Genomic DNA, 23358 nt, shown 5'->3' on the forward strand with positions numbered 1-23358 from the left:
AACATCATAAACACAGTGCAACTGCTTGAAGGAATAGGTATAATAAGAACAGATGAGAAGGAATAGTTATAAAGACACAAGTCAGTGATTCCTGTCTTGAAAGAAATCCTTATTTAAGTATTAGTATTGCTTCATTAGGGATTCCTCATAACATTGTAGAAGTGTTTTTCCCCATTTGAAAAACAAAACAAAAAAATCCACCAACAAACATATAGATGTGTTATTGCAGATTTCAGGTATGGTGTTCGTAGAGCAGTGTTTTTTCTTCCTGTTTTGGGGAGAGAAGAAAAGAGAAAGAAAACACTGAAAATATGCACACATGCTCAGAATCTCTAGACTTTTCTGATATCACTTTTACTGGCAAGACGGTACACTGGAAAGTACTGCTGGATGCCATTATGACTGAATCAGGGTATGCTCAGTTGTCTGCCATACCAGCCATATTGCACAAACACCTTGGCCATATCATTTGTGCATGAAGCCAAAACAACTGCCCAACCACATTCCATATCCAGCCTTGCCCCCAATACCATTCCCAATTATAAATTTCACCAACAAAATCAATGAGCGATAGATAATGTTTTTCCTATCGTCAGTGATGTTTACATTGAAAGTAGTTCCTCTATTGTCTTTTTTTTTTTTTTTTTTTTTGTCTCAAAGTATGTTTAGAATGAAAGCAAATTAGCAGTTTGATGTTTAGACTCTACTGCTCAGGACACCAAGTTGTGGTCGGTACATATATGTATGATGGTCAGTCGTCACCAACTATGGCCATCAGAACAGCAGAGGAGGCAACTGTTCCGACTATCTGGGCTAGAATTTGATTATAGTGGAGAGAGTTTTGCCCAAGTTACACCCAAACTGTCGCGGCCAAGAGGGTTTTAGGACAGTCGGTGTTGGGATGGTTCCCAAAGGCCAGCTAGCCCCCAAGGCAGCAGCACGAAGAGCCAGAGCAATTTTACCTCCCAGTTTGAGAGTCCTAGTCCTTCACAAAAGACTAAGCTGTAAATGACTTCCCATTGCAATGGAACAAACATTGATCATACAGCTCTCACTTTGCTGTTGGCCCAGCTGTAAGCATATGTCAATCTGTGATACAAGCTGAGCGTTGGCATGACCGGCTTACATACCAACCCGGTTGTTGACAAGGCATTCCTGGTCAGCCCTGAAATGGCCCCTTTTGCGATCATCTAGGTTATGAGCAACATGATTTCATTTGATTTAGGTATTCTTTGTAACTTCAAATATAGAAGACTGTATTGAAGAACAAAGGACAGCTAATATCACTTCAAGTGGAAAGACGTTAAAATGAAGAAAGGACAGCATTTGTTGGAAATAGTTCTTTTAAAGAAATATGTCAGATTGGGGATTGGTGTAAAGTGAATAAACCACAAATTGGCAGCCTTGTAACATAAAAGGATAGATTGTGAAGAAAGACAGATATATATATACATATATATATATATATATATATATATATATATATATAGACTGCTAGTGGTACAGCAAACTGATTTTGGGAATACTGGCATTGAAGAGTTTCAGAGAAACTGTCATGAAAAAAGGGAAAGACATTGAGTTTTGTTTCTTTGTCAAACGGTTATCTGGAGGTTCTTGAAGCTCACAGTTACTGGGTTCTATGGAGGGGTCAAGGATTTTATTTAAAGTTTGCTTTCTTTTCCATCTTGCTTCAGTTTGTGTGTCAACAGAATCGTGTGTGTGTGTGTGTGTTTGTGTGTATGTGTATGTGTGTGTTTATATATATCAACTTTGTGTTAAATGATGTACAGACAAGATGTACCCTATCCACAAATGTTATGATTGAGTTGTTGTTTTTTTCTGATTGTAGAGGAAATGTTGGGAGTTGCTTTCTCTATATTTTTTGGGGGGAGAAGGGGGTGGGGGGGTGATGAAAATATGCCTGGTTGTTGTTGATGCAAAAAAAATCAATGTGATTCCTCAGAAATCATCTTGTACAGAATTTTCCTGACATGTTTAGCATGTTCAATTTGAGCTAACTCAATAAAGGATGAAAAAAAGGTTTAAAGTATGTGTATGCATGACTCAGTTTCTCTCTGTGTGTGTGTGTGTGTGTGTGTGTGTGTGTGAAATTCAAAATTTTATTTCATGTTGGTAATTGAATAAGCAACAACTGCTTTTTCTTCTTTTTTTTCTTTACATCAAGCCTTCTGATTTTATTTGGTGTTTTTTTGTTTGTTTTGGTGTGTGTATGTGTGTGTGTTGACAGGTGTACAAGAATACGTACAGTTGCAGAATACCTAGAAGCTTAAGATGAAGAAACATATGAAGGCGCTGTCCATTATTTAATTTCATATTGAAAACCAAAGTGGAAGTGGAGTGTTCTTCCACTGCAAATGGCAATCTGTGCAAACAGTTGGCAGCACTTAATGCACTTAAAGCATTTGCTTTCATACCAGAAGAAATAGATTTATGGATGATACAAGAGACAGACAGTGAGAAATTCTTGATTATTTAATAAGACATTGAAAACACATGCACTGTAGTAACTTGATAACCATGTTTTTGATGCATTCTTATAACAATGACAATCAATGTGTATAGAAGGATTGGTTCAAGATAAGCCTGAATAATCCCTAAGGAGAAAAGCCTGAAGATATTTCCCTGGCAGTTTCACTTATTTAAAGTGAAAAAAAAAGAAAAAAGGTTGCATTTCATGATGACCATGTAGAGGGATATTGTTTGTATATGTGTTTGTAACTCTAGTGGTGGTCTCCACCCCCAACCACTGACTGTGGTCGTATCAGCATCAGTATCAGTAGCTCAAGGAGGCGTCACTGCGTTCGGTCAAATCCATATACGCTACACCACATCTGCTAAGCAGATGCCTGACCAGCAGCGTAACCCAACGCACTTAGTCAGGCCTTGAAAAAAAAGGAGTAAAAAATAACAAAAACTAAAAAGTGGTCGTAGCTATGTGGATTGGTAGCTAGCACCCTGCACATATTTCTTGGCAACCCAGATGCTTATGATTCTGACTCAGATGATGATGGCAATGGTAAAGTTAATGCAAATGATGGGAATGCCAATCAAGAAGAATGTGAGCTGCTTAGTTACTGGTGGGATGGCCTGAGACATGTTTGTTCAATCATCCAGTGAGATGAGTGAACTGACAGAAGTAAACGGTGTTTTTCTTGTATAATTTTCAGTACACATACGCACGCACACACGCCTGACTTGCATGTAACAGTTGTGTAATCTTGAACATAATGTGTATCTGTTTATAACAGAAATTTAATGATCTTGTAATTCATTTATTAGTGTTAAAAAGTGCTTTGGAGAAAAAAACAACAAAAAAACAACAACAGAAAATCAAACAATATTTAGGACAGACTTTGGTCCTTTGTGTGTGTGTATTGTGTGTGTGTGTGTGTGTGTCTTTGTGTCTCTGATTATGTGTGTACTTGATATGAGTTTTTCAGGGTCGCATCTCCTGTTATTTTTACCCTAATTGCTGCAAACATTACAGTCTTTAAGAATTAGTTTCAATGTTTCCCCCACCCTCTCTATCTCTTTCCAAGATAGTTTGGTATTGACACCATAACACATCAGAGTATGTGTTGAAATTAAAGGCAGGAAATCGGGACACCCTTCTGTTGACTGAGACAATCTGGGTTCAAATCTGAACCAATTAATTAAAAAAAAAAAAAAATCATATCCATTTACAAGCTTACACATTCGATTGGTTTCGGAGGAAGGTCAACTGGAGATAAGTTTAAAAGGACGACAATTTTATACTATAATGCATGAAAAAAAAAGTTCACACTTTCATGATTTGGAAAATAACTCTAGTAAACCACACGATTATATACAATGTAAAATTCATATTTTCACTTTCACAATAACCCCCCCCCCTCCACACACACACACAGCAGAAGGAAACTTGTTAAATAAAAATACACACACAAATGAAATCATTTAATATTTCCTTTGTGTTGTTCTTGTGATACCAAACAATCTGTCAACAGCATTAAAAAAATAAATTGCTAGTTCATCTTTTCTGACATGATTAAGACATGGGGGGGAGGGGGTAGTGGGGAGAGACGTTTTTCAGAAAACAATACATGATGGGTGTGATTCTAAATTGAATTAGAAAAAGAAAGTGATATGTATACTAATCTCCCTAGCCATACATATATTCTATCTTTACTGAAGGCAGAGGGAAGGGGATGGGTGGGGGTGGGTGGGAGGGGGGGGGGGGGGGGGGGGGGGGGGGGCACTGTTTACATGAGTGCATAATAAATAAAAACAACATGTCATCTTGAGTACACAGTGAAGTATAGCTTTAGAATAAGCCTGAATAATTTTGATTGTAACACACATGTATAAATCTGAGACACCAGACACCCACACACAAAACGTAGTAACCGTGTATTAAATTTGAGCCACCCTATCTCATTTCGCCAAGCTTCTGTTCAGCAGTGAAGGTGTCGGCCACATGGTGCCAGGTCTTGTCTTCACGCTTGGCCATGACACTGACGCTACTGGTCTACAGCATCTTTCTGATCTCATTCATCCCTGGAGTGATGGCCTAGAGGTAACGCGTCTGCCTAGGAAGCGAGAAAATCTGAGCGCGCTGGTTCAAATCATGGCTCAGCTGCCGATATTTTCTCTCCCCCCCCCCAACTAGACCTTGAGTTGTGGTCTGGACGCTAGTCATTCGGATGAGACAATAAACCGAGGTCATGTGTGCAGCATGCACTTAGCGCATGTAAAACAACCTACGGTAACAAAAGGGTTGTTCCTGGCAAAATTCTGTAGAAAAATCCACTTCAATTGGAAAAACAAACAAAAATGCACGCAGGAAAAAAAAAAAAAAAGGGTGGCACTGTAGTGTAGCGACGAGCACTACCCGGGGAGAGCAGCCTGAATTTCACACAGAAAATTTTGCTGTGATAAAAAGAAATACAAATACAAATCCTTACATACCCTCACGCCAACTCCACTCTTCTTCTGACACCCACTTGCTTAGGTCCTCCCCTGTTTGAATCAAAACATATGGCAAATGCAGTTTTTCATACCAAGCCCCAATTCTTTGGAATCAACTTCCTCAGCATGTCTGTCACTCATTTTCGCTGCAGTCTTTCAACTCCAGTCTGAAGACCCACCTTTTTCCCTCCACGATAATCCTCAACAGCTCATCCCTTTCCAGTATGAACTAAAATGACTATCAGTGAGTGAGTGGGTTTGAGAGTTTCAGAATTTGTAGGTTGTATTTTTGATTGTGTACTATTTATGAATGTGTACTATGATCTGTGTGTGTTGTGTGTTGTGTGTGTGTGTGTGTGGCGGGAGGGTGTGTGTGTGTGTGTGTGTGTGTGTGGAGGGGAAGGTGGTGATGGTGGTGAATAATTTGATGATGTGTTTTATCTTGTGATCAGTTTTTCCTTTTTGGTATTTACATGTTTTCTTTTATTAGTAAACATCTAGGGCTTATTTCTATGATTCGGCATAAATGCTCATAATAGCAATAATAATGATAATAATAATGACATCCTGCAGATGAAGCCAGGAGGATTCAGTGATGAAGAAAAAGGTGGGGATTATTGTTGAGGTGGATGAAAGCATTTATGGCTAGAATCTTTTCTTTCTTCACGCACCGGGAAACAGTTTTTCAGGCAAAGACACAACAGTGAATGCTCACAGAAGAAGACAGTAGACACAAACACACACGGGGCATGCAGACTGCACCTTAAAATGTTAGCATCAAAAATGTTTTTGATTTCATGGTTGGTTTCATGATTCTGGTGACAAAACTGTGTCCACATTTTGTGACAATTGTTACGAGGCACGCGCGCACACACGCGTGCACACACACACACACACACACACACACACGTCACTTTATGTACAACAAAACACAACTTTTGAACAGTTGATGATGCCTAGTATTGCACATTGTGGAGGCAAAATATCACTGATTTCAGATCAGGGAAGAAAAGAACAAAGCATGCACACAATGTAAAGCAAAGTAAAATCAACACAACCAGAATAAACTGAAGTGACATGGATTTAAGTGTTAATTTTCTACCTGAAAGTACTATGCAGAGATAATTCATGAAAGGTATAAATACAGATTCTGGGGTGTAACTGTTAGGAAAATAACAACAACAACAACAAAAAACAAAAACAAAACCAACCAACCAACCAACCAAACAAACAACAACAAAAAAAAGGTTGATTGGCTACTATTCTGGTATCTAGACATTTAGATGATATAATCAAGCATGCAGAGATGCACGTCTATATTGCACACATGCTTAGGCACGCACACGCGCGCGCGCACACACACACACACACATATTTCCAGAAGTAAAAGATCATGACATATCTTGGTAGGTGAGTGGTTGTTAAGACACACCTCCCCACCAGAAGCTCCGGTGACTGAATCCTGCAAGCAACAGGTTGGGGATGGGGACTTTCCCAATCCCCCAGGTCAGTATAATAAACTGGGATTGTTTTGATCCCTCAGGTCAGTTGGTGGATGGGAATTTTCGGACCTTCTTGAAACAAACAAACAAAACAGGATGGAAATCTATTTTCTTCATGCTTGTTCTTCATCAGTGTGGTGTTTGCAGATTTTCCTAATCTCGCTGATCAGTAGAATGGTTCGGGAAAATTTCATTTGCATCTCCTGGGTTGGTGTAGTGAGTCGACTGGCTATAGCTTTTAACTAACTTCATGTGTACACACAGACAGAACAGAAAATAAGTGTCCATGTCAAAGGCCCCATAAGCCAAGTCAGTGCTTAGTAGGTTTAGAAATAGCAGTTTTAGAAATATGAAAACGCTGGAAAAAAAAGGGAAAAAAAGAAAAAGAAAAACACCAAACAAACAAACAATAACAGAAGAACCCCCTCCCCCACCCAAACCCCCTCCCCAAACCCCCCCCCCCCAAAAAAAAAAAAAAACAAACAAACAAAAAAACCCATGCCTGTCAAAACAGTGTGGCTGGAATGGTCCTACTTGGCAAAAAGCTCTCTATCTCTTTCTCTACAACATGGGTGCTGCAGATGACAGACTGGACAAAATATCCTGCTGTCAGTCATACAAGGAACTGCTGAGAAACACAGAAAATGACAATGATTTACGAAAATGGGAACATTGTCAGTTTAGTACTGGAAGTACAAAAATCTGATTTTGAAGATTTTGATCATCAATATATATTCCCATACCTACCTACCTACCAACTTACACACACACACACACATGCATCCACATGCGTCCGTGCGTGTGTACGTGCGTGCGCGCGCATGTGTGTGTGTGTGTGTGTGTGCGCGCGTGCGTGCGTGCGTGTGTGTGTGTGTGTGATTAACCAAGATTCAGCAAAAGAATTCAAAAATTCAAATATTGCCTTTTGCCATAAAGCAGTCAGACATATGGACAGGAAACTTGGAAAATATACATGACAGAGCACACATACATGCACATTTACCTACAGTAGACACAGAGGAAAATGTTTTGGCATTATGCCTCAGCCCATGAAATGGGGCATGCCATACTGGAATCTCATGGAATTTCAGTTTCACATGAACACTCAAAGAACATTGCCAATACATTTGTAAACATGAAGTAAAGACATAAAAAAATAATCAGTGTATCATACAACAGAATTTCCACACCTAAAAACAACAGCAGCAACAACCAAACCTAAGATGACGTACACTTTGATTCAGAAACTACAAATCACAAAATCAGAACCATCAGCCTCTTCGATATAAATTCAATATGAAATGTTGGTGTATATGGCCACATAATATGTTACACAAAATGTTCAGTTCCTAAAATGGACGGACACATCTTTTAGTTACTTGCATCAATACAGAATGGAATTAACATGATTTTTTTTCATTTCACACTGATCAGGAAGATCAAATGGACGGTATAACCAACATGGCAAAGAAGTCTCCATTCATACTTTTACACATTTGTCTGATGAACCAACAACATTATCATACCACACACACACACACAAAATCTTTACAGTTTAGGAAAACAATGCACCTGTTCAACAACTCATTGCATGAATACTATATAGGTAGGTAATTCATGTCCCCAACAGGTACACCCTGTCGTTGCAAGAAAATTAACTCGAATCAATAACCCACATAATACATGTACCTGCTAACAAGCCATCAATGTAGTCTTTCACCCCTGTAAGATATGAGGGTGTATTCATAAAAGAAAGAAACCTTTAATAACAAGAAACCCACACAACAGGCCCCCCAAAATATTTCATTGATTGTAGTTTCCTCATCACACACACACACACACACACACACACACAGAGACACACGCACACACAGAGCACACAACACACACACACTAACTCTCACTCACTCATTCTCACATCCACACTCAAGAGCACGCACACACAGACACACAGACACAGACACACACACACACATATGTGCTGGCACACACCCACACACACCCACACGTGTGCTCGCACACCACACACACACACACACACACAACACAACACACACACACCACAACATAACACACACATACACACACACACACACACACACCACAACAACACACACACACCACACACACACTGCATTCTTCAGAATACTGTGACATCAGGCAAGGAGTCAGCCAGGCAGGCAGGCTATGACGACAGAGAACTGTTGCAGTGAAGAGAGTGGTGTGGTCTGGCTACATGACTGCACACATCGTGCTGCCCTTTTCACTTTTCTTCAGGTCACCGTTGTGGTGGTGGTGGTGGTCGTTGTGGTATTGACCATTGCCCATTGTCAGCTGTCGGCAGATCACAGACATTAATCATGTATTTATTTCTTTTAAGTAAACGGTTGGCTATCTATGGTGGCACCAATACAAGATAGTATGATGCATTACAGTGCAGTACCATATAGCTTAACACCATATAGCTTAACACACTACACTACACTACACTACACTACACTATACTACACTACAATACAGAGAGAAATCTGTTCGGACAAAACTGGAACACAACAGAACATAACACAACAGAAAACAACAGAACACAACACAATACAAAACAATACAATACAATGCAATGCAAAACAATAGAATACAACACAATGCAATGCAATACAACAATACAGCACAGCACAACACAGTACAACACACCACACCACACTGTAGCACAAAATACAACACAACTCAACACAACAACACAACACAACACACCACACTGAAACACACACCACACCACAACACACCACAGTACACAACAACAATAACACCACACCACACAACAACACACCACACCACACCACACAACAACACCACCACAACACCACACAGCAACAACAACAACACCACACCACACCACACCACACAACAACAACACACAACAACAACACCACACAACAACAACAACACCACACCATACCACAAAACAACAACAACACACCATCATACCACACAACAACACACCACACCACACATCAACAACAACACCACACCACACAACAACACCACACCACCCCACACAACAACACCACACCACACAACAACACACCACACCACACCATACCACACAACAACAACAACACCACACCACCATACCACACAACAACACACCACACCACACAATACACAACAACACCACACCACACCACCCCACACAACAGCAACAACACACCACACCCCTAAAACAACAACAGCAACAACACAAGTCAAAACAGTGTCGAGCTCACCACTTCTGCCTGCTGTTTGCGGGACAAGAGGGTGTCGAGGGGGAAGTGGTGGTGGGCCACCTTCTCACGGGGGACAATCCCGTCGTGCTTCTCAGCCTCTGCTGCCAGAGTGCTCTCCTCCTCCCCGAACACAAAGAGCGACACCGTGTCCACTTCCTTCGTGTGGCCGTTGGGCAGGAGAAAGTCCTGTTCACACAGGCCAACCAGGCGTTGATATGATGATAATAATAATAATAATAATAATAATAATAATAATAATAATGGATACTTATATAGCACACTATCCAGAAATCTGCTTTAGGTGCTTTACAAAAACGCTTTTGTTGATATAAAACATTACATCAATGTTACATACACATACCAAAATGCGACTACACACACACACACACACACACACACACACGTACACACACACACACACACACACACACACACACACACTGCATACATACATTTTAACATACATGTGCATCTAACACTGCTACCCTAACACATACGCACACACAGGCAGGCATAAACTTACATAAACACACGCACTGACACACGATACACAATACACATTCATATACATACATGTGCCATGTGCCATGAACACTTGTGGTGTTGTTGGAGGGGTTGAGTGAGGTGGTGGTGATGGGGGTAGGCGGTATGTGTGTGTGTGTGTGTGTGTGTGTGTGTGTGTGTGTGTGTGTGCGGGGGGAGGGGGGAGGAGGGGCTGAGGTGGCGGGGAGTGGGGGGAGGTTGGGTGTGGCACTGAAGAGGAGGAAATCAGCTTCTTAACAATCATATAATCAATATTATATTAAAACCCCTTGACTTCTAGGGGAATAAAAAAAAAAACAACAACAACAACAAACAGTTGAAAGTGGTGTTTCAAGTCATTAATCAGTATCCAGAAAAAAATCAGCCAAAAACCATGAGAAAATGGTCTGGAGATTTTTACAACACTGGATAAAAAGTGTGAATCAGTTGCATATTATGTTTCCTCTTGAACAGCATCACCTCAATGACAGTTCTATTCCACTTGGCCTTAGCATTACATTACAGATGAGTGACAACCCAAGATACTTTTAGCAACTGCAATGAAATGCCGTAATGCAATGCAATGCAATGTTGCTATTTTGTAAGGGTATTTCTAACAAATATAAACAACACTACAAAATATCAATACTGAATACCTCAGTCGTGAAACAGATGACACCTTAGTTCTTCACTCATGGCACACGGCAGTGACAATCAGTTTCCAGAACTAAACATTATTTCCAGTCGTGCTTGTGGTTTGTCTTCATCATTGTACTCAGTGGTGATAAAAGACAACCAAAATCAAGAGGAAACATATAAAGAAGTTATACTGAATGGTGTACTGGAAAAATCATTTAACAAGTTTAGCAGACTACTGATATTTACAGTATTTGGTCTTCACTGAGTAAGACTGATGGAGTGAGGAATGAAACACACACACACACACCCCCACACACACACACGCACTGCACGCACGCTCGCACACACACACCGGCCGCACACGCACTGCACGCACGCACTGCACGCACGCATGACGCACGCACGTACACACACACACACACGCACACACACTGACACACACACACAGACACCAGCACACACATCATCAAACACACTGGCCCACACACACACACACACACACCATACATACCTCAGTGGTGGAGTGAAGACGAGTTTTGAGCCTTGTGCCAGAACTGTAAGCAAGAGCTGAGACAGAACGGAAGAAATTCTGGAAGTCTTGTTTCTCTTGGGGTTTCTTGGACCACTCCTCACACAGTTGCTGAAAAACAAAGATGGAGTAATCAGTCATGGGCCACACACAATGATTTAACATTATGTCTTAATAGTGTTGCTATTTTTGCATCGGGCAGACACAAGAAAAAAAGTTTCAGAAAGCTGTTTCAAGCTCATCATGAAGTTCAGATATAGTTCTTGTTCCCCCCCCCCCACCCCGCCCCCCAATCTTTGTAATTTACCCCAGTGAAAAAAACAACAACAAATTTACATGTATGGTGGAAGGAATGAGACTGGCATTCAGTGATGTGCGCAGACATTTATAATCAATTAATTATCATTTATTTATTCACTGATTACACATAAAATCTAGAATTATACTGAGAAGGAAGTGTAGAAGGCTTGTCATTTTTATTATTTTCTCTTTTTTTTATATACACAAATTTAGGCACACTCATTTACACAAGCAAGAACATGATCACATCCTATCTCATACATTCACATAGTTCTCTCTCTCTCTCTCTCTCTCTCTCTCTCACACACACACACACATGCAAAGCTTTAGGAACAATACCCTGACAAAAAAATCAGATAGAAAAAGAAGAACCCAGTCACCAACATAAAACCAATAATACCCAGTGTCCACTCACCCCCTCATCCACCTACCCACCCATACATCCACACCCACCAATCCATCCACCCATACACCCACCTTATCATTACAGAAGTGTGCCAGTGGCCTAGAGGTAACGCGTCCGCCTTGGAAGAGAGAGAATTTGAGCGCGCTGGTTCGAATCACGGCTCAGCCGCCGATATTTTCTCCCCCTCCACTAGACCTTAAGTAGTGGTCTGGACGCTAGTCATTCGGATGAGACGATAAACAGAGGTCCTGTGTCCAGCATGCAATTAGCGCACGTAAAAGAACCCACGGCAACAAAAGGGTTGTTCCTGGCAAAATTCTGTAAAAAAAAAAAAATCCACTTCAATAGGAAAAACAAATAAAACTGCACGCAGGAAAAAAAAAAAAAAAAAAAAAAAGGGTGGCGCTGTAGTGTAGCGACGCGCTCTCCTTGGGGAGAGAGGCTCGAATTTCACACAGAGAAAATCTGTTGTGATAAAAAGAAATACAAATACACAACCACACCCATCCACCTACCCACCCATTCACCCACACCCACCTATCCACCCATACACCAATCAACCCACCCGCCCACCAACACAAAACCATGGACCAGCACTCACAATCATTCGTCGCTCCTTCTGCATGAGGCGTTCGTATTTGCGATGCATCAGGTCGATCTCCGTCTTCATGTGGGACTGGTCAGGACACGGCGTCTCTGGCACCATTTTGCTCTGTCGCTCCCCTCCGTCCCCTGAAGGGGTCATCTGTTCTCGCTTCCGTAGCTCCTGATGAGAATAGAATAGAATAGAATACAATAGAATAGAACAGAATAGAATAGATTTTATTGTCATGAAACCGTAAGGTTTATAAGACACAAGTGCAATGGTAAATAAATGAATGAATGAAAAGCACACAATTAATCAATCAGTTCATGCAGTAAATTGCAGCAGCATTCATAAACAAATTTTCCCAATCTCGTTGTTATTTATTCATCATCTGTTAGCATCACCTGACTGGGAATATTTCCTGTGTTATTCGAATTTTGAATATCTTTTAAAAATTGTTGCCTTAAGGTTTTATATATATATATATATATATATATATATATATATATATGTGTGTGTGTGTGTGTGTGTGTGTGTGTGTGTGTGTGTGTGTGTGTGTGTGTGTGTGTGTGTGTGTGTGTGTGTGTGTGTGTGTGTGTGTGTGTGTGTATTGGTTTTGGAAATCTCTACATCGCACCACTGTTAAATCTTCAGTTCAAAGCTAATATGAAAGATATTTGTTCAAAAGAGTAATTTAAATGATAGACCCTTCTCCCCTGTGATTGGCTTTGTGTGTGTGTGTGTGTGTGTGTGTGTGTGTGTGTGTGTGTGTGTGTGTGTGTGTGTGTGTGTGTGTGTGTGTGTGTGTGTGTGTGTGTGTGTGTGTGTGTGTGTGTGTGTGTGTGTGTGTGTGTGTGTGTGTGTGTGTGTGTGTGTGTGTGTTGTGCGTGCGTGCGTGTGTGTGTATGTGCGTGTGTGTGAGTGTGTGTGTCTGTCTGTGTGTCTGTGTGTGTCTGTGTCTGTGTCTGTGTTTCTCTCTGTGTGTGTGTGTGTGTGTGTGTGTGTGTGTGTGTGTGCTCGCGTGCAAGCGTGCGTGCGTGTGTGTGTGTAGGGAGGGGGGTGAGGGGACTAGTGTGGAGTCAGGTGAGGTGGGAGATGTGTGCATGAGTTGTGAGTGATGTTACGCTCTTTTAAGATAGCATTCATTTTGAGTTTTGCAGCTCAACAATAATTTTATTTTAGGATTATATTCATGTCTCTTATCTATACCACGTAATTTGTTAAAAACACTTCGAACTGCAGGGTAAGCACTATATATAACATCATCATCATCATCGTCATCATCATCACCATAACCTCCTTGTCATCATCATCATCATCATCGTCGTCGTCGTCGTCATCATCACCATCATCATAACCTCCCTGTCATCATCATCATCATCATCGTCATCATCATCATTGTCATCAATCATTGATTAATAAATATTCATGAATTACTGTTAAGAGTGTATATAAGTAGTCATTTTAGTGTTTTAAATGCATGTTTTACATTCGAATTTTACATTGTACAGTGCAGCTAGGCATTACTGAAGTCAGATGCATACTTGCATCGTATCGCATTGCAATGTATAACATGCATTGTACTATATCGTGTTACATTGCACTGCTTCGCAATGCATGGACTAATCGCACTGCAGTGCACACACACACACACACACACACACACACACACACACACACATACACACACACACACACCACACCCACACACAAACTCACTCACACACAAACACCACCCGCCCACCCACCCACACCCACACAACACACACCCACACCCACAACCACCCACCCACACACCCACTCACATCCACATACCCACACCCACACCCACCCACACACCCACCCACACCCACACCCACCCACCCACACCCACACCCACACCCACACCCACCACCCACACCCACCCCCACCCACACCCACCCAACCACACCCACCCCCACCCCCACAACCACCCTTACCTACCCTCACACCCACCCACCCCCACCCACACCCACCCACCCACACCCACCCCAACTCCCACAACCACCCCTCCCACCGTCACACCCACCCACACCCACCCACACACCACACACACCTTAGTGGTCAGCTTGGCCAGCCGCGGGTCCCCGTCAGAGTCCTCCTGCCGGCCGTACACACAGAAGGTGATGCAGCCCTGGTCAAAGAAGCTCAGGTGCTCGGGGCCCACGCGCGGGATGTCCACGATGCGCGTGTGCTGGAAGCCCGGGGCCAGGGTGCCCACCACCTGCCTGGTCTGGGTCCAGTCTCGGTCCCCCACGGCCGGCACCTTGTACTTGACCGCCACGCCCCGAGAGTAGCGCGCCTTGTGGATCTGGGCTGAGCGCACTGACACCTGCACGGCACACACTGGCACCGGTGAGCATGTATTGAGAGAGTGTGTGTGTCGGACAAGGGAATATTGGTGAGTGGATTTAAGGAAGTGAGGGAACCGACACCTGCACACACCCAGTGAGCACACAGAGAAGTTGTGTCGGACAAGGGAATAATAATAATAATGGTATTTATATAGCGCTGAATCTTGTGCAGAGACAAATCAAAGCGCTTTCGCACCAGTCATTCACACGCACGCGTAACTCTAAAACTGGTGAGTGAGTGAGTGAAGGCAGTGAGCGAACCGACACCTACACACCCCCGGTGAGCATGCAGAGAATGTGTGTGTCGGACAAGGGAATATTGGTGAGTGAGTGAAGGAAGTGAGCACACCGACACCTACGCATACCCGGTGAGCAGAGAGTGTGTGTGTCGGACAAGGGAATAATGGTGAGTGAGTGAAGGAAGTGAGCACACCGACACCTGCACATACACACCCGGTGAGCATGCAGAGAGTGTGTGTGTCGGACAAGGGAATAATGGTGAGTGAGTGAAGGAAGTGAGCGAACCGACACCTACACGCACACCTGGTCAGCAGCGTGTGTGTGGGACAAGGGAAATTTACAGGTGGGTGAGTGAGTGATGGAAGTGATCGGCTGAGTTAAACCGAGGGAGGAGGAGGATAAAAAAAAAAAGAATGAAAAAAATGGGGAAGGAAGAAAGAAAGAACGAACGACCGTAAAGAACAATGGAAAGGAGAGAAGAAATTACGACAGGAGGGATAAAAAAGAAAAGAAAGGAGGAGGGGAAGAAGAAGAAGAAAAAAAACCCAAACCAGTAATGAAAGATGAAGAGATGACAGGGAGGTTGAAAAGAAATGAAAGCAGAGAAGAAAGAAAATGGAAGGGGAAAAAGAGAAGACGATAGCCGGGGAGGTTAGAAAAGGAAACTAGAAAGAAAGAAGAAAGAAGGAAACAAGATGGGAAGGACAGAAGAAAAGGCGACTAGGACGATAAAAAAAAAAGACAAAAGAGTGAAGAAAGAAGGAAAGGCGACAGTGAGGATTAAAAGGAAAGAAAGGAGGGAAGAAAGAAGGAAAGAAGATGGGAAAGAAATAAGAAAAGACGGTAAGGAGGATAAAAAGAAACACACACACACACACACACACACACACACACACACACACACACACACACACACACACACACACACACACACACACACCTCAATTCCTCTCCCATCTCTTCCCCCCCTCGCCCCCACACGACCCTGACCTTGAAGTGGTATGGTTTGTTCAACAGCTCTGTGGGGTCCTCCACAAAGTAGTCCTCATCCAGCGCCTTGCCCGCCTGGCTGCACGGGGTGATGCTCACGAACAGCAGACCCTCCTGACGTAATAATGGTAATAATAACAATTACAAAAAGAAGAAGAAGAAGAAGAACGACGAGGAAGAGGAGGAGGAGAAGGAGAAGGAAAAGAAGAACAAGAACAAGAACAATGAGAAGAAGAAAAAACAAAAACAAAAAACAAACAAAAACAACAACAAAAACAAACAAACAAACAAAAAAAAAAAAAAAAAAAAAAAAGAAGAAGAAGAAATAAAGGAACAACAACAACAATAACAATACCACCACCACCACCACTACTAGGTTACTACAACTACTACTAGGTTCTACTAGGTTGCAACTACTACTACCACTACTACTATTACCAACAACAACAACAATAATGATAACAATGATGATGATGAACAACAACAAAAAGAATAACAACTATAACAATAATGGATACTTTACATAAAGTGCTCAGTCTAGAAAACTTATATTCAAAAGTATGTTTCAAGAAAAAGTAAATAAAAAAGGGAGAAAGGCGTAAAACAAATAACCGAACAAAAGAAATAAAATTAAATAAAATGAAAAAAAAAAAAAACGGAAGAAAAAAAAAGAAGGGTTTTGCCATTCGCATAGAAGCTAAACAAGCTGTCACAAAATAATTCCTCTAACCTTGACATCCCCCCCTCACACACACACTACACACACACACACCTGTGCCCCCTTATAGTCGGTGATGACCAGCTTGTCATCAAAGTCCAGGGCGTAGGACAGGGACTGGAGGAAGACGCTGGCCGTGCCGATCAGCACGTCCTCTGTGGGCTCCCAGAACGGGTCCTGGTCCCTCTGCAGGTTGAAGGCGTCCTCCTCCCCGTCCAGGTACTGCTGGTACTTGTTCTGTCACCATGGAAACAAGGCGCCTGATTACCGACTTGTTCTGTCACCATGGAAACAAGGTGCCTGGTTACTGACTTGTTCTGTCACCATGGAAACAGGGTGCCTGGTAACCGACTTGTTCTGTTACCATGGAAACGGTGCCTGGTAACCGACTTGTTCTGTCACCATGGAAACAAGGTGCCTGGTTACCGACTTGTTCTGTCACCATGGAAACAAGGTGCCTGGTTACTGACTTGTTCTGTCACCATGGAAACAAGGTGCCTGGTTACCGACTTGTTCTGTCACCATGGAAACAAGGTGCGCGGTTACTTACTTACTTGTATGATGGAAGCTGGCAGAATGGTTAAGACGCTCAACTGCCAATACAGAGAGTCCGTGAGGGTGTGTGTTCGAATCCCGTTCTCGCCCTTACTCCCACGTTTGACTGAAAAATCATACTGAGCATCTAGTCTTTCGAATGAGACAATGAACCGAGGTCCCGTGTGCAGCACGCACTTGGCGCACTGAAAAAAGAACCCATGGTGACGAGAGTGTTGTCCTCTGGCAAAATTATGTAAAAAGAAATCCACTCTGATAGGTATGCAAATATATAAGTATGCACTCAAGGCCTGACAAGCGCGTTGGGCTATGCTGCTGTCAGACCTCTGCCTAGCAGATATGGTGTAGCGTTTATGGATTTGTCCCAACGCAGTGACGCCTCCTTGAGAAACTGAAACTGAACCTTACACTGGTGTGATAGTCAGTCGTGTCTGACTATGACCATCAGAACAGCAGAAGAGGCAACGGCTGTCCCGACTATCTGGGCTAGAATTTGATTATTGTGGGGCGTGTCTTGCCCAAGTTACATCCCCACTCTCTCTTGGCCAAGAGGGTCTTAGGACAGTCGGCGCTAGGATGGTTCTTATTTGTCCACGATGCACAATTGCATAGGAAAACGAATTACTTTTTATGTTTTGATTTCCAAAGTTAAGTGACCTTAGGTACAGTTTAATTAATACCCCAGAATATTACTGTTAACCTTCTTTGTTTACGCTAATTTTGTTCATGACGTCATGTCGAGAAGAAGGAGAAGTCAAACAGTTTGCATTTTGTTTTTGTACAAAGCCTTCATTCTCCGATCACGAAGTTGTACCTGACTTTGATTTCTTGTATTATTCTCTTCAATTGTATTCCATGCCGTATGTCTTGTAATCTTTTTGAAATAAGTTTGCACACACACACACACACACACACACACACACACACACACACACACACACACACACACACACACACACACAAACACACACACACTTCATGAGGGGTAAGACCTTTTTGAATAAACTCTCTCTCTCTCTCTCTCTCTCTCTCTCTCTTCTCTCTTTCGCAAGACGGCACGTCATCTTTCCCTGCGCCAGAGTTTGTGTCAGTTCTCGATGTATCTGTCGTTTGTGTATTGTATTTGTAATATCTGTGTGCTATTTCTCTGCTCTGTCTGCATGAGGGATTACAAACGAATCCTTCTGAATTCATTAGTAAGCACTGACTGTGGTGTAACAAACCCCTTTACGCATAATCGGGTCTTAAGTGATGCCTCACTCACCAGAGCATGAACTTCCTTACCTGGATGAGATAGCGTCGGTTCATGAACTTTCCTCTCTCCCACAACCATGTGTTACCGTTCAGCAGATTCTTCATCTTCACCATCACCCTGCAAACGTCGTTTTGTTGTTGTTGGTGTTGTTGTTGGTGTTGTTGTTGGTGGTGGTGGTGTTGGTGTTGTTGGTGTTAGTGTTGTTGGTGTTGTTGGTGTTGTGTTGTTGTTGTTATTGTTGGTGTTGTGTTGTTGGTGTTGGTGTTGTTGGTGTTGTTGTTGTTGGTGTTATTGTTGTTGTTGTTGTTGTTGGTGTTGTTGTTGGTGTTGTTGTTGTTGGTGTTGATGTTGGTGTTGATGTTGTTGGTGTTGTTGTTGTTGTTGGTGGTGGTGTTGTGTGTTGTGGTGAGTGTTGTTGTTGGTGGTTGGTGTGGTGATGGTGTTGTTGGTGTTAGTGTTGGTGTTGGTGTTAGTGTTAGTGTTAGTGTTGGTGTTGGTGTTGTGTTGTTGGTGTTGTTGTTGGTGTTGTTGGTGTTGTTGTTGTTGGTGTTGTGTTGTTGTTGTTGTTGGTGGTGTTGTGTTGTTGGTGTTGTTGTTGTTGGTGTTGGTGGTGTGTTGCTGCTGCTGCTATTTATTATATTATTATTATTATCATTGTTGTTGTTGTTGTTATGATTATCATTATCGATGATGATGATGATGATGATGATGATGATTATGATCATGATGATGACGATTATCTATTTTTATTATATTACTATTAATATTTTAGCATTCTTCTTCTTCTTATCATTATCAATATCATTATGTTTCTTACCTATATGGCGCCTAGCTTCCGTCAGAGACCAAACTCTTAGTACGTTTACACTGAAAAAAAGAGTCATTCAGGCACACAGGCTGTCGGCCTGAGTAGAGTCGACCGACAGCTGTCTTTATTGAGGCGCTCATCATTGGTTTCCTGCGCCAGTCAGTCTCGCTACAATCACGCGCACACATGCACGTGTGTCCTATATTATTAGATGAGATCATTTCATACACATCTCCCCATTCCCCCTCCCTTAAAAAAATTGCGTCTGATTAAGAAAAAGCAACATTTGCCTCTGTGTTTGTGTGTGTGTCTGCTTGCTTGCCTGTCTGTCTGTCTGGCTTTCGGTTAGACGAGACATTCTATTGTCTATGCCTGCACTCGTGTGTGTGTGTGTGTGTGTGTGTGTGTGTGTGTGTGTGTGTGTGTGTGTGTGTGTGTTCGTGCGTGCGCGCGCGCGCACGCGTGGGTGTGTGTGAGTGCGTGCGTGCGTGCGTTGCGTGCGTGTGTTTGTGTGCGTGCGTTGCGTGTGTGTGTGTGTGTGTGTGTGTGTGTGTGTGTGTGTGTGTGTGTGTGTGTAGGTGCGTAACTCAGTAGCTGTGCTCTCTACTGACGACAATAAGTCAGCGGTCTGTGACGCACGTACTGTGTGTCGTGGGCTTTACCCAAGCCCTCCCCTTCCTGGGCGGCCGCTGAGATGAGGACCACCTCGAAAGACTTGTGCTTGTCCAGCTCCTCAGAGATGGCGTTCACCTCGGACACCATGGGCAGAATCTCCAGGATCTGCTCCTGCACCTCTTGCTGTTCTGCTCACACGTACACACGCGCGCGCGCAGGCAAACACGCAGACACACACAATCACACGCCCGCGGGCGCGCACACACAGACACGCACGCACGCATGCATGCACACACGCGCGCGCACGAACGCACACACACACACACACATACACACACAGGCACACACTCATGACGTAGAAATTTGTGTAACTGAAGACTGTTGGAACTACGACTGCAGCTAACACACACACACACACTGACACACACACACACACACACACACACACACACACACACACACACACACAGAGGTACATTGACAAGTGTCACTGACTGACTGACTGCATCAGAGCACGTGAAACCCGACAGAAAGACAACACACAGTGAGACACATTCCCACACAGCACTTAAACGCGCGTGCACATGTACGCACACTCACACAACAGAACATAACACACACACACACACACACACACACACACATACACAGACACAGAGACACACACACACACACACACACACACACACACACACACACACACAGAGTAATAATATTACCTCGAGTGAGCGCCGATCCAGAACCAGTGGCAAAGCCCTTGGCCTGGGCAATTTCCTTCTGTGCAAACTCGTAAGTGATTTCCTGTGGTGTGCCTTCAGGCGCCTGTGGTTTGCGCGGGTTAACGAACACGTACAGGTGGTTCAGACCTGTGCACAAACAACATTGGGCATTGTATCATACATATTTACGTAAGGTTTATGTTGGTTTCTTTTTTTTGGGGGGTGGGGGTGGGGGAGGGTATGAGAAAGTTTTGGGAGAGGGAATGCGGGGGGTGGGGGTGGGGGGTCTGATGTTAGACGTACTTGTCCACCTGCCTTCCTCCTTATGTACCATTAACATTTATTTTGGTTTGTATCACAGCGACGGTTCTTGGAAGGTCGGTCACAACTTATGCACATCAGCTGTTATTGAATGTATTCGGTTCGAATCCGTTCCCATACAAATACATACATACACTGCGCACACCCTTTCTTTCCGTCTAAAATCACTTCAGTGAACAGACGTTAAATTGATGACCAACTAACACTTATTCGTCGATGAAGTAGGGTGAACGAGCTATTGGCAAAACACCCTAAAGGTCAATTTGGTCCGGACGATAGTCTGACTGTAGTTTCGACAGAGAGAGAAAGAGAGAATCAGTGAACGGGAGGACCATCTCCAGTTCATATATGGGAGACTATCGAAATAAAACTTTCCCTGCTATTACCACTGTCTGAGTTTCTTCCCTTCGACCATTTTTCTCTCTGTGTGTGTGTGTGTGTGTGTGTGTGTGTGTGTGTGTGTGTGTGTGCGTGCGTGTGTGTGTGTGTTATTTTCTGCGTTACTCTATGTCTGTCAATATGCCCGTCCGTCTGTCTCTTTTTTTCCCGGTTACTCTCTCTCTCTCCACTTCTCTCGCCACCCATCCCCCGCCCCCATCATTCTCGCCATTCCATTTGCTTAGCTTCTTGCACACTGAACACAGTTCATCATGATAAAAAAATCTTTTTGGCCGTATTCATCGGGTGCCTGCATGGCTCAGTTGGGTGATCGCCGTTCTCACAATCAGAAGGCTGTGAGTTCGAGTCTCCGGGCACGCCCAAAATGTGAAGAGTAGGAATTTAGAATATAATAAGTCAAAACAAAAATATCAACGTATAAAAAAAATAAAATAAAATATAATAAAAGTCATGAAATATGAGCCGGTAAAAAGAAAATGGATACAAGAAACAAAGAAACAACCCCCCCCCCAAAAAAAAAAAAAAAAAAAAAAATCTAAGAAAGCCCCTAGAATGTTGTTAAAAAAACAATCTGGATGAAAAATGAAACGTTGTTTTTCGTTTTTTTTTTTTGTTTTTGTTTTTTTAGTGTGTATGTGATTTTGGAGATCCTATTGAAATCTACGCAAGTGTGCCTCTCTCTCTCTCTCTCTCTGTGTGTGTGTGTGTGTGTGTGTGTGTGTGTGTGTGTTGGGGCTCATGTATGTTTATATGTATTTGACTGTGCTTTCATATCTGTGAAACTGCATGTTTGGTGGATATCTGTTATACATATGTGTGTGTATGTGTGAATGTGTGCCAGTCTGCATGTTTCACATTTATTTGCTTATTTATCATCATTGTTGTCTTTTTTTATTTATTTATATATCATTATTATTATTATTATTATTATTATTATTACTTTTTAAAAAAAAAATTATTTATTTATCTATGTACGCTTATAGTTGACTTCATCAAGTTTTTGTGCCTTATACATATTATTATTAGTAGTTGTAGTTCTTTTTTTATGTATTTATCTATTATTTATTTACCTTTTTTGTTTCTCAAGGCCTGACTAAGCACGTTGGGTTACGCTGCTGGTCAGGCATCTGCTCGGCAGATGTGGTGTAGCGTATATGGATTTGTCCGAACGCAGTGACGCCTCCTTGAACTACTGAAACTGAAACTGAAACTGACCAACCAACTCAAGATCTCTCACTCTTCGTTCAGTCTTACCAAAGAGCACTCTGTCCAGGTGACTGAGAGTTGTCTTCCCTGCCAGGGGCACCCCGTTGACCTTGACCTTGGCCCCGGGAGAGGCCGGCTCGATGTCCACGTCCCCTTTCTTGTTGGTGATGATGGCGTGCTGCTTCTGGATGCTGGGGAGTTAGAAAAGATAATAAAAAGTGAAATAAGACTTCAGTCACAAAGTGTATTCTTCTGCACACGGTAAGTGTTGCGTGGCTACGAAAAGTACATATCAACGATGTTTTAACTTGAAAAAGACAAAAAAAAAAAAAAAAAAAGGAAAAAAAAACTTACAGAGAGAAATATACTCAGACACGGTCCAGACACCCCTGCCACACACATACCCACACCTACACGCTCACCTCAATCCAGGGAGGGTAGGGGA

The 23358-nt window shown here is 42.6% G+C and overlaps 1 protein-coding gene across 9 annotated transcripts in view; it reads right to left on the bottom strand.

The window, feature by feature from the left end:
- Positions 1–6940: 6940 nt before the first annotated feature.
- The window catches only part of LOC143285375 (kinesin-like protein KIF28), a 70982-nt gene continuing 54564 nt past the window's right edge, over positions 6941–23358 (bottom strand). For 8 of the 9 annotated variants that reach the window (XM_076592596.1, XM_076592599.1, XM_076592591.1 and 5 more), the window contains exons 18-28: positions 22962–23104; positions 20988–21134; positions 20297–20456; positions 18875–18962; positions 17090–17272; positions 16318–16431; positions 14790–15065; positions 12731–12895; positions 11406–11534; positions 9734–9919; positions 6941–8804 (exon numbers count right to left, since the gene is read on the bottom strand). In XM_076592596.1, the coding sequence (XP_076448711.1) occupies positions 8703–8804; positions 9734–9919; positions 11406–11534; positions 12731–12895; positions 14790–15065; positions 16318–16431; positions 17090–17272; positions 18875–18962; positions 20297–20456; positions 20988–21134; positions 22962–23104 (1693 nt within the window). In that variant the 3' untranslated portion in view covers positions 6941–8702. The remainder of the gene's footprint in view (positions 8805–9733; positions 9920–11405; positions 11535–12730; positions 12896–14789; positions 15066–16317; positions 16432–17089; positions 17273–18874; positions 18963–20296; positions 20457–20987; positions 21135–22961; positions 23105–23358) is intronic. The other variant, XM_076592600.1, reaches the window with a different exon arrangement.

This window comes from Babylonia areolata, chromosome 9 (genome assembly GCF_041734735.1).
Source record: "Babylonia areolata isolate BAREFJ2019XMU chromosome 9, ASM4173473v1, whole genome shotgun sequence".
Classification (NCBI taxonomy): Eukaryota; Metazoa; Mollusca; class Gastropoda; order Neogastropoda; family Buccinidae; genus Babylonia; species Babylonia areolata.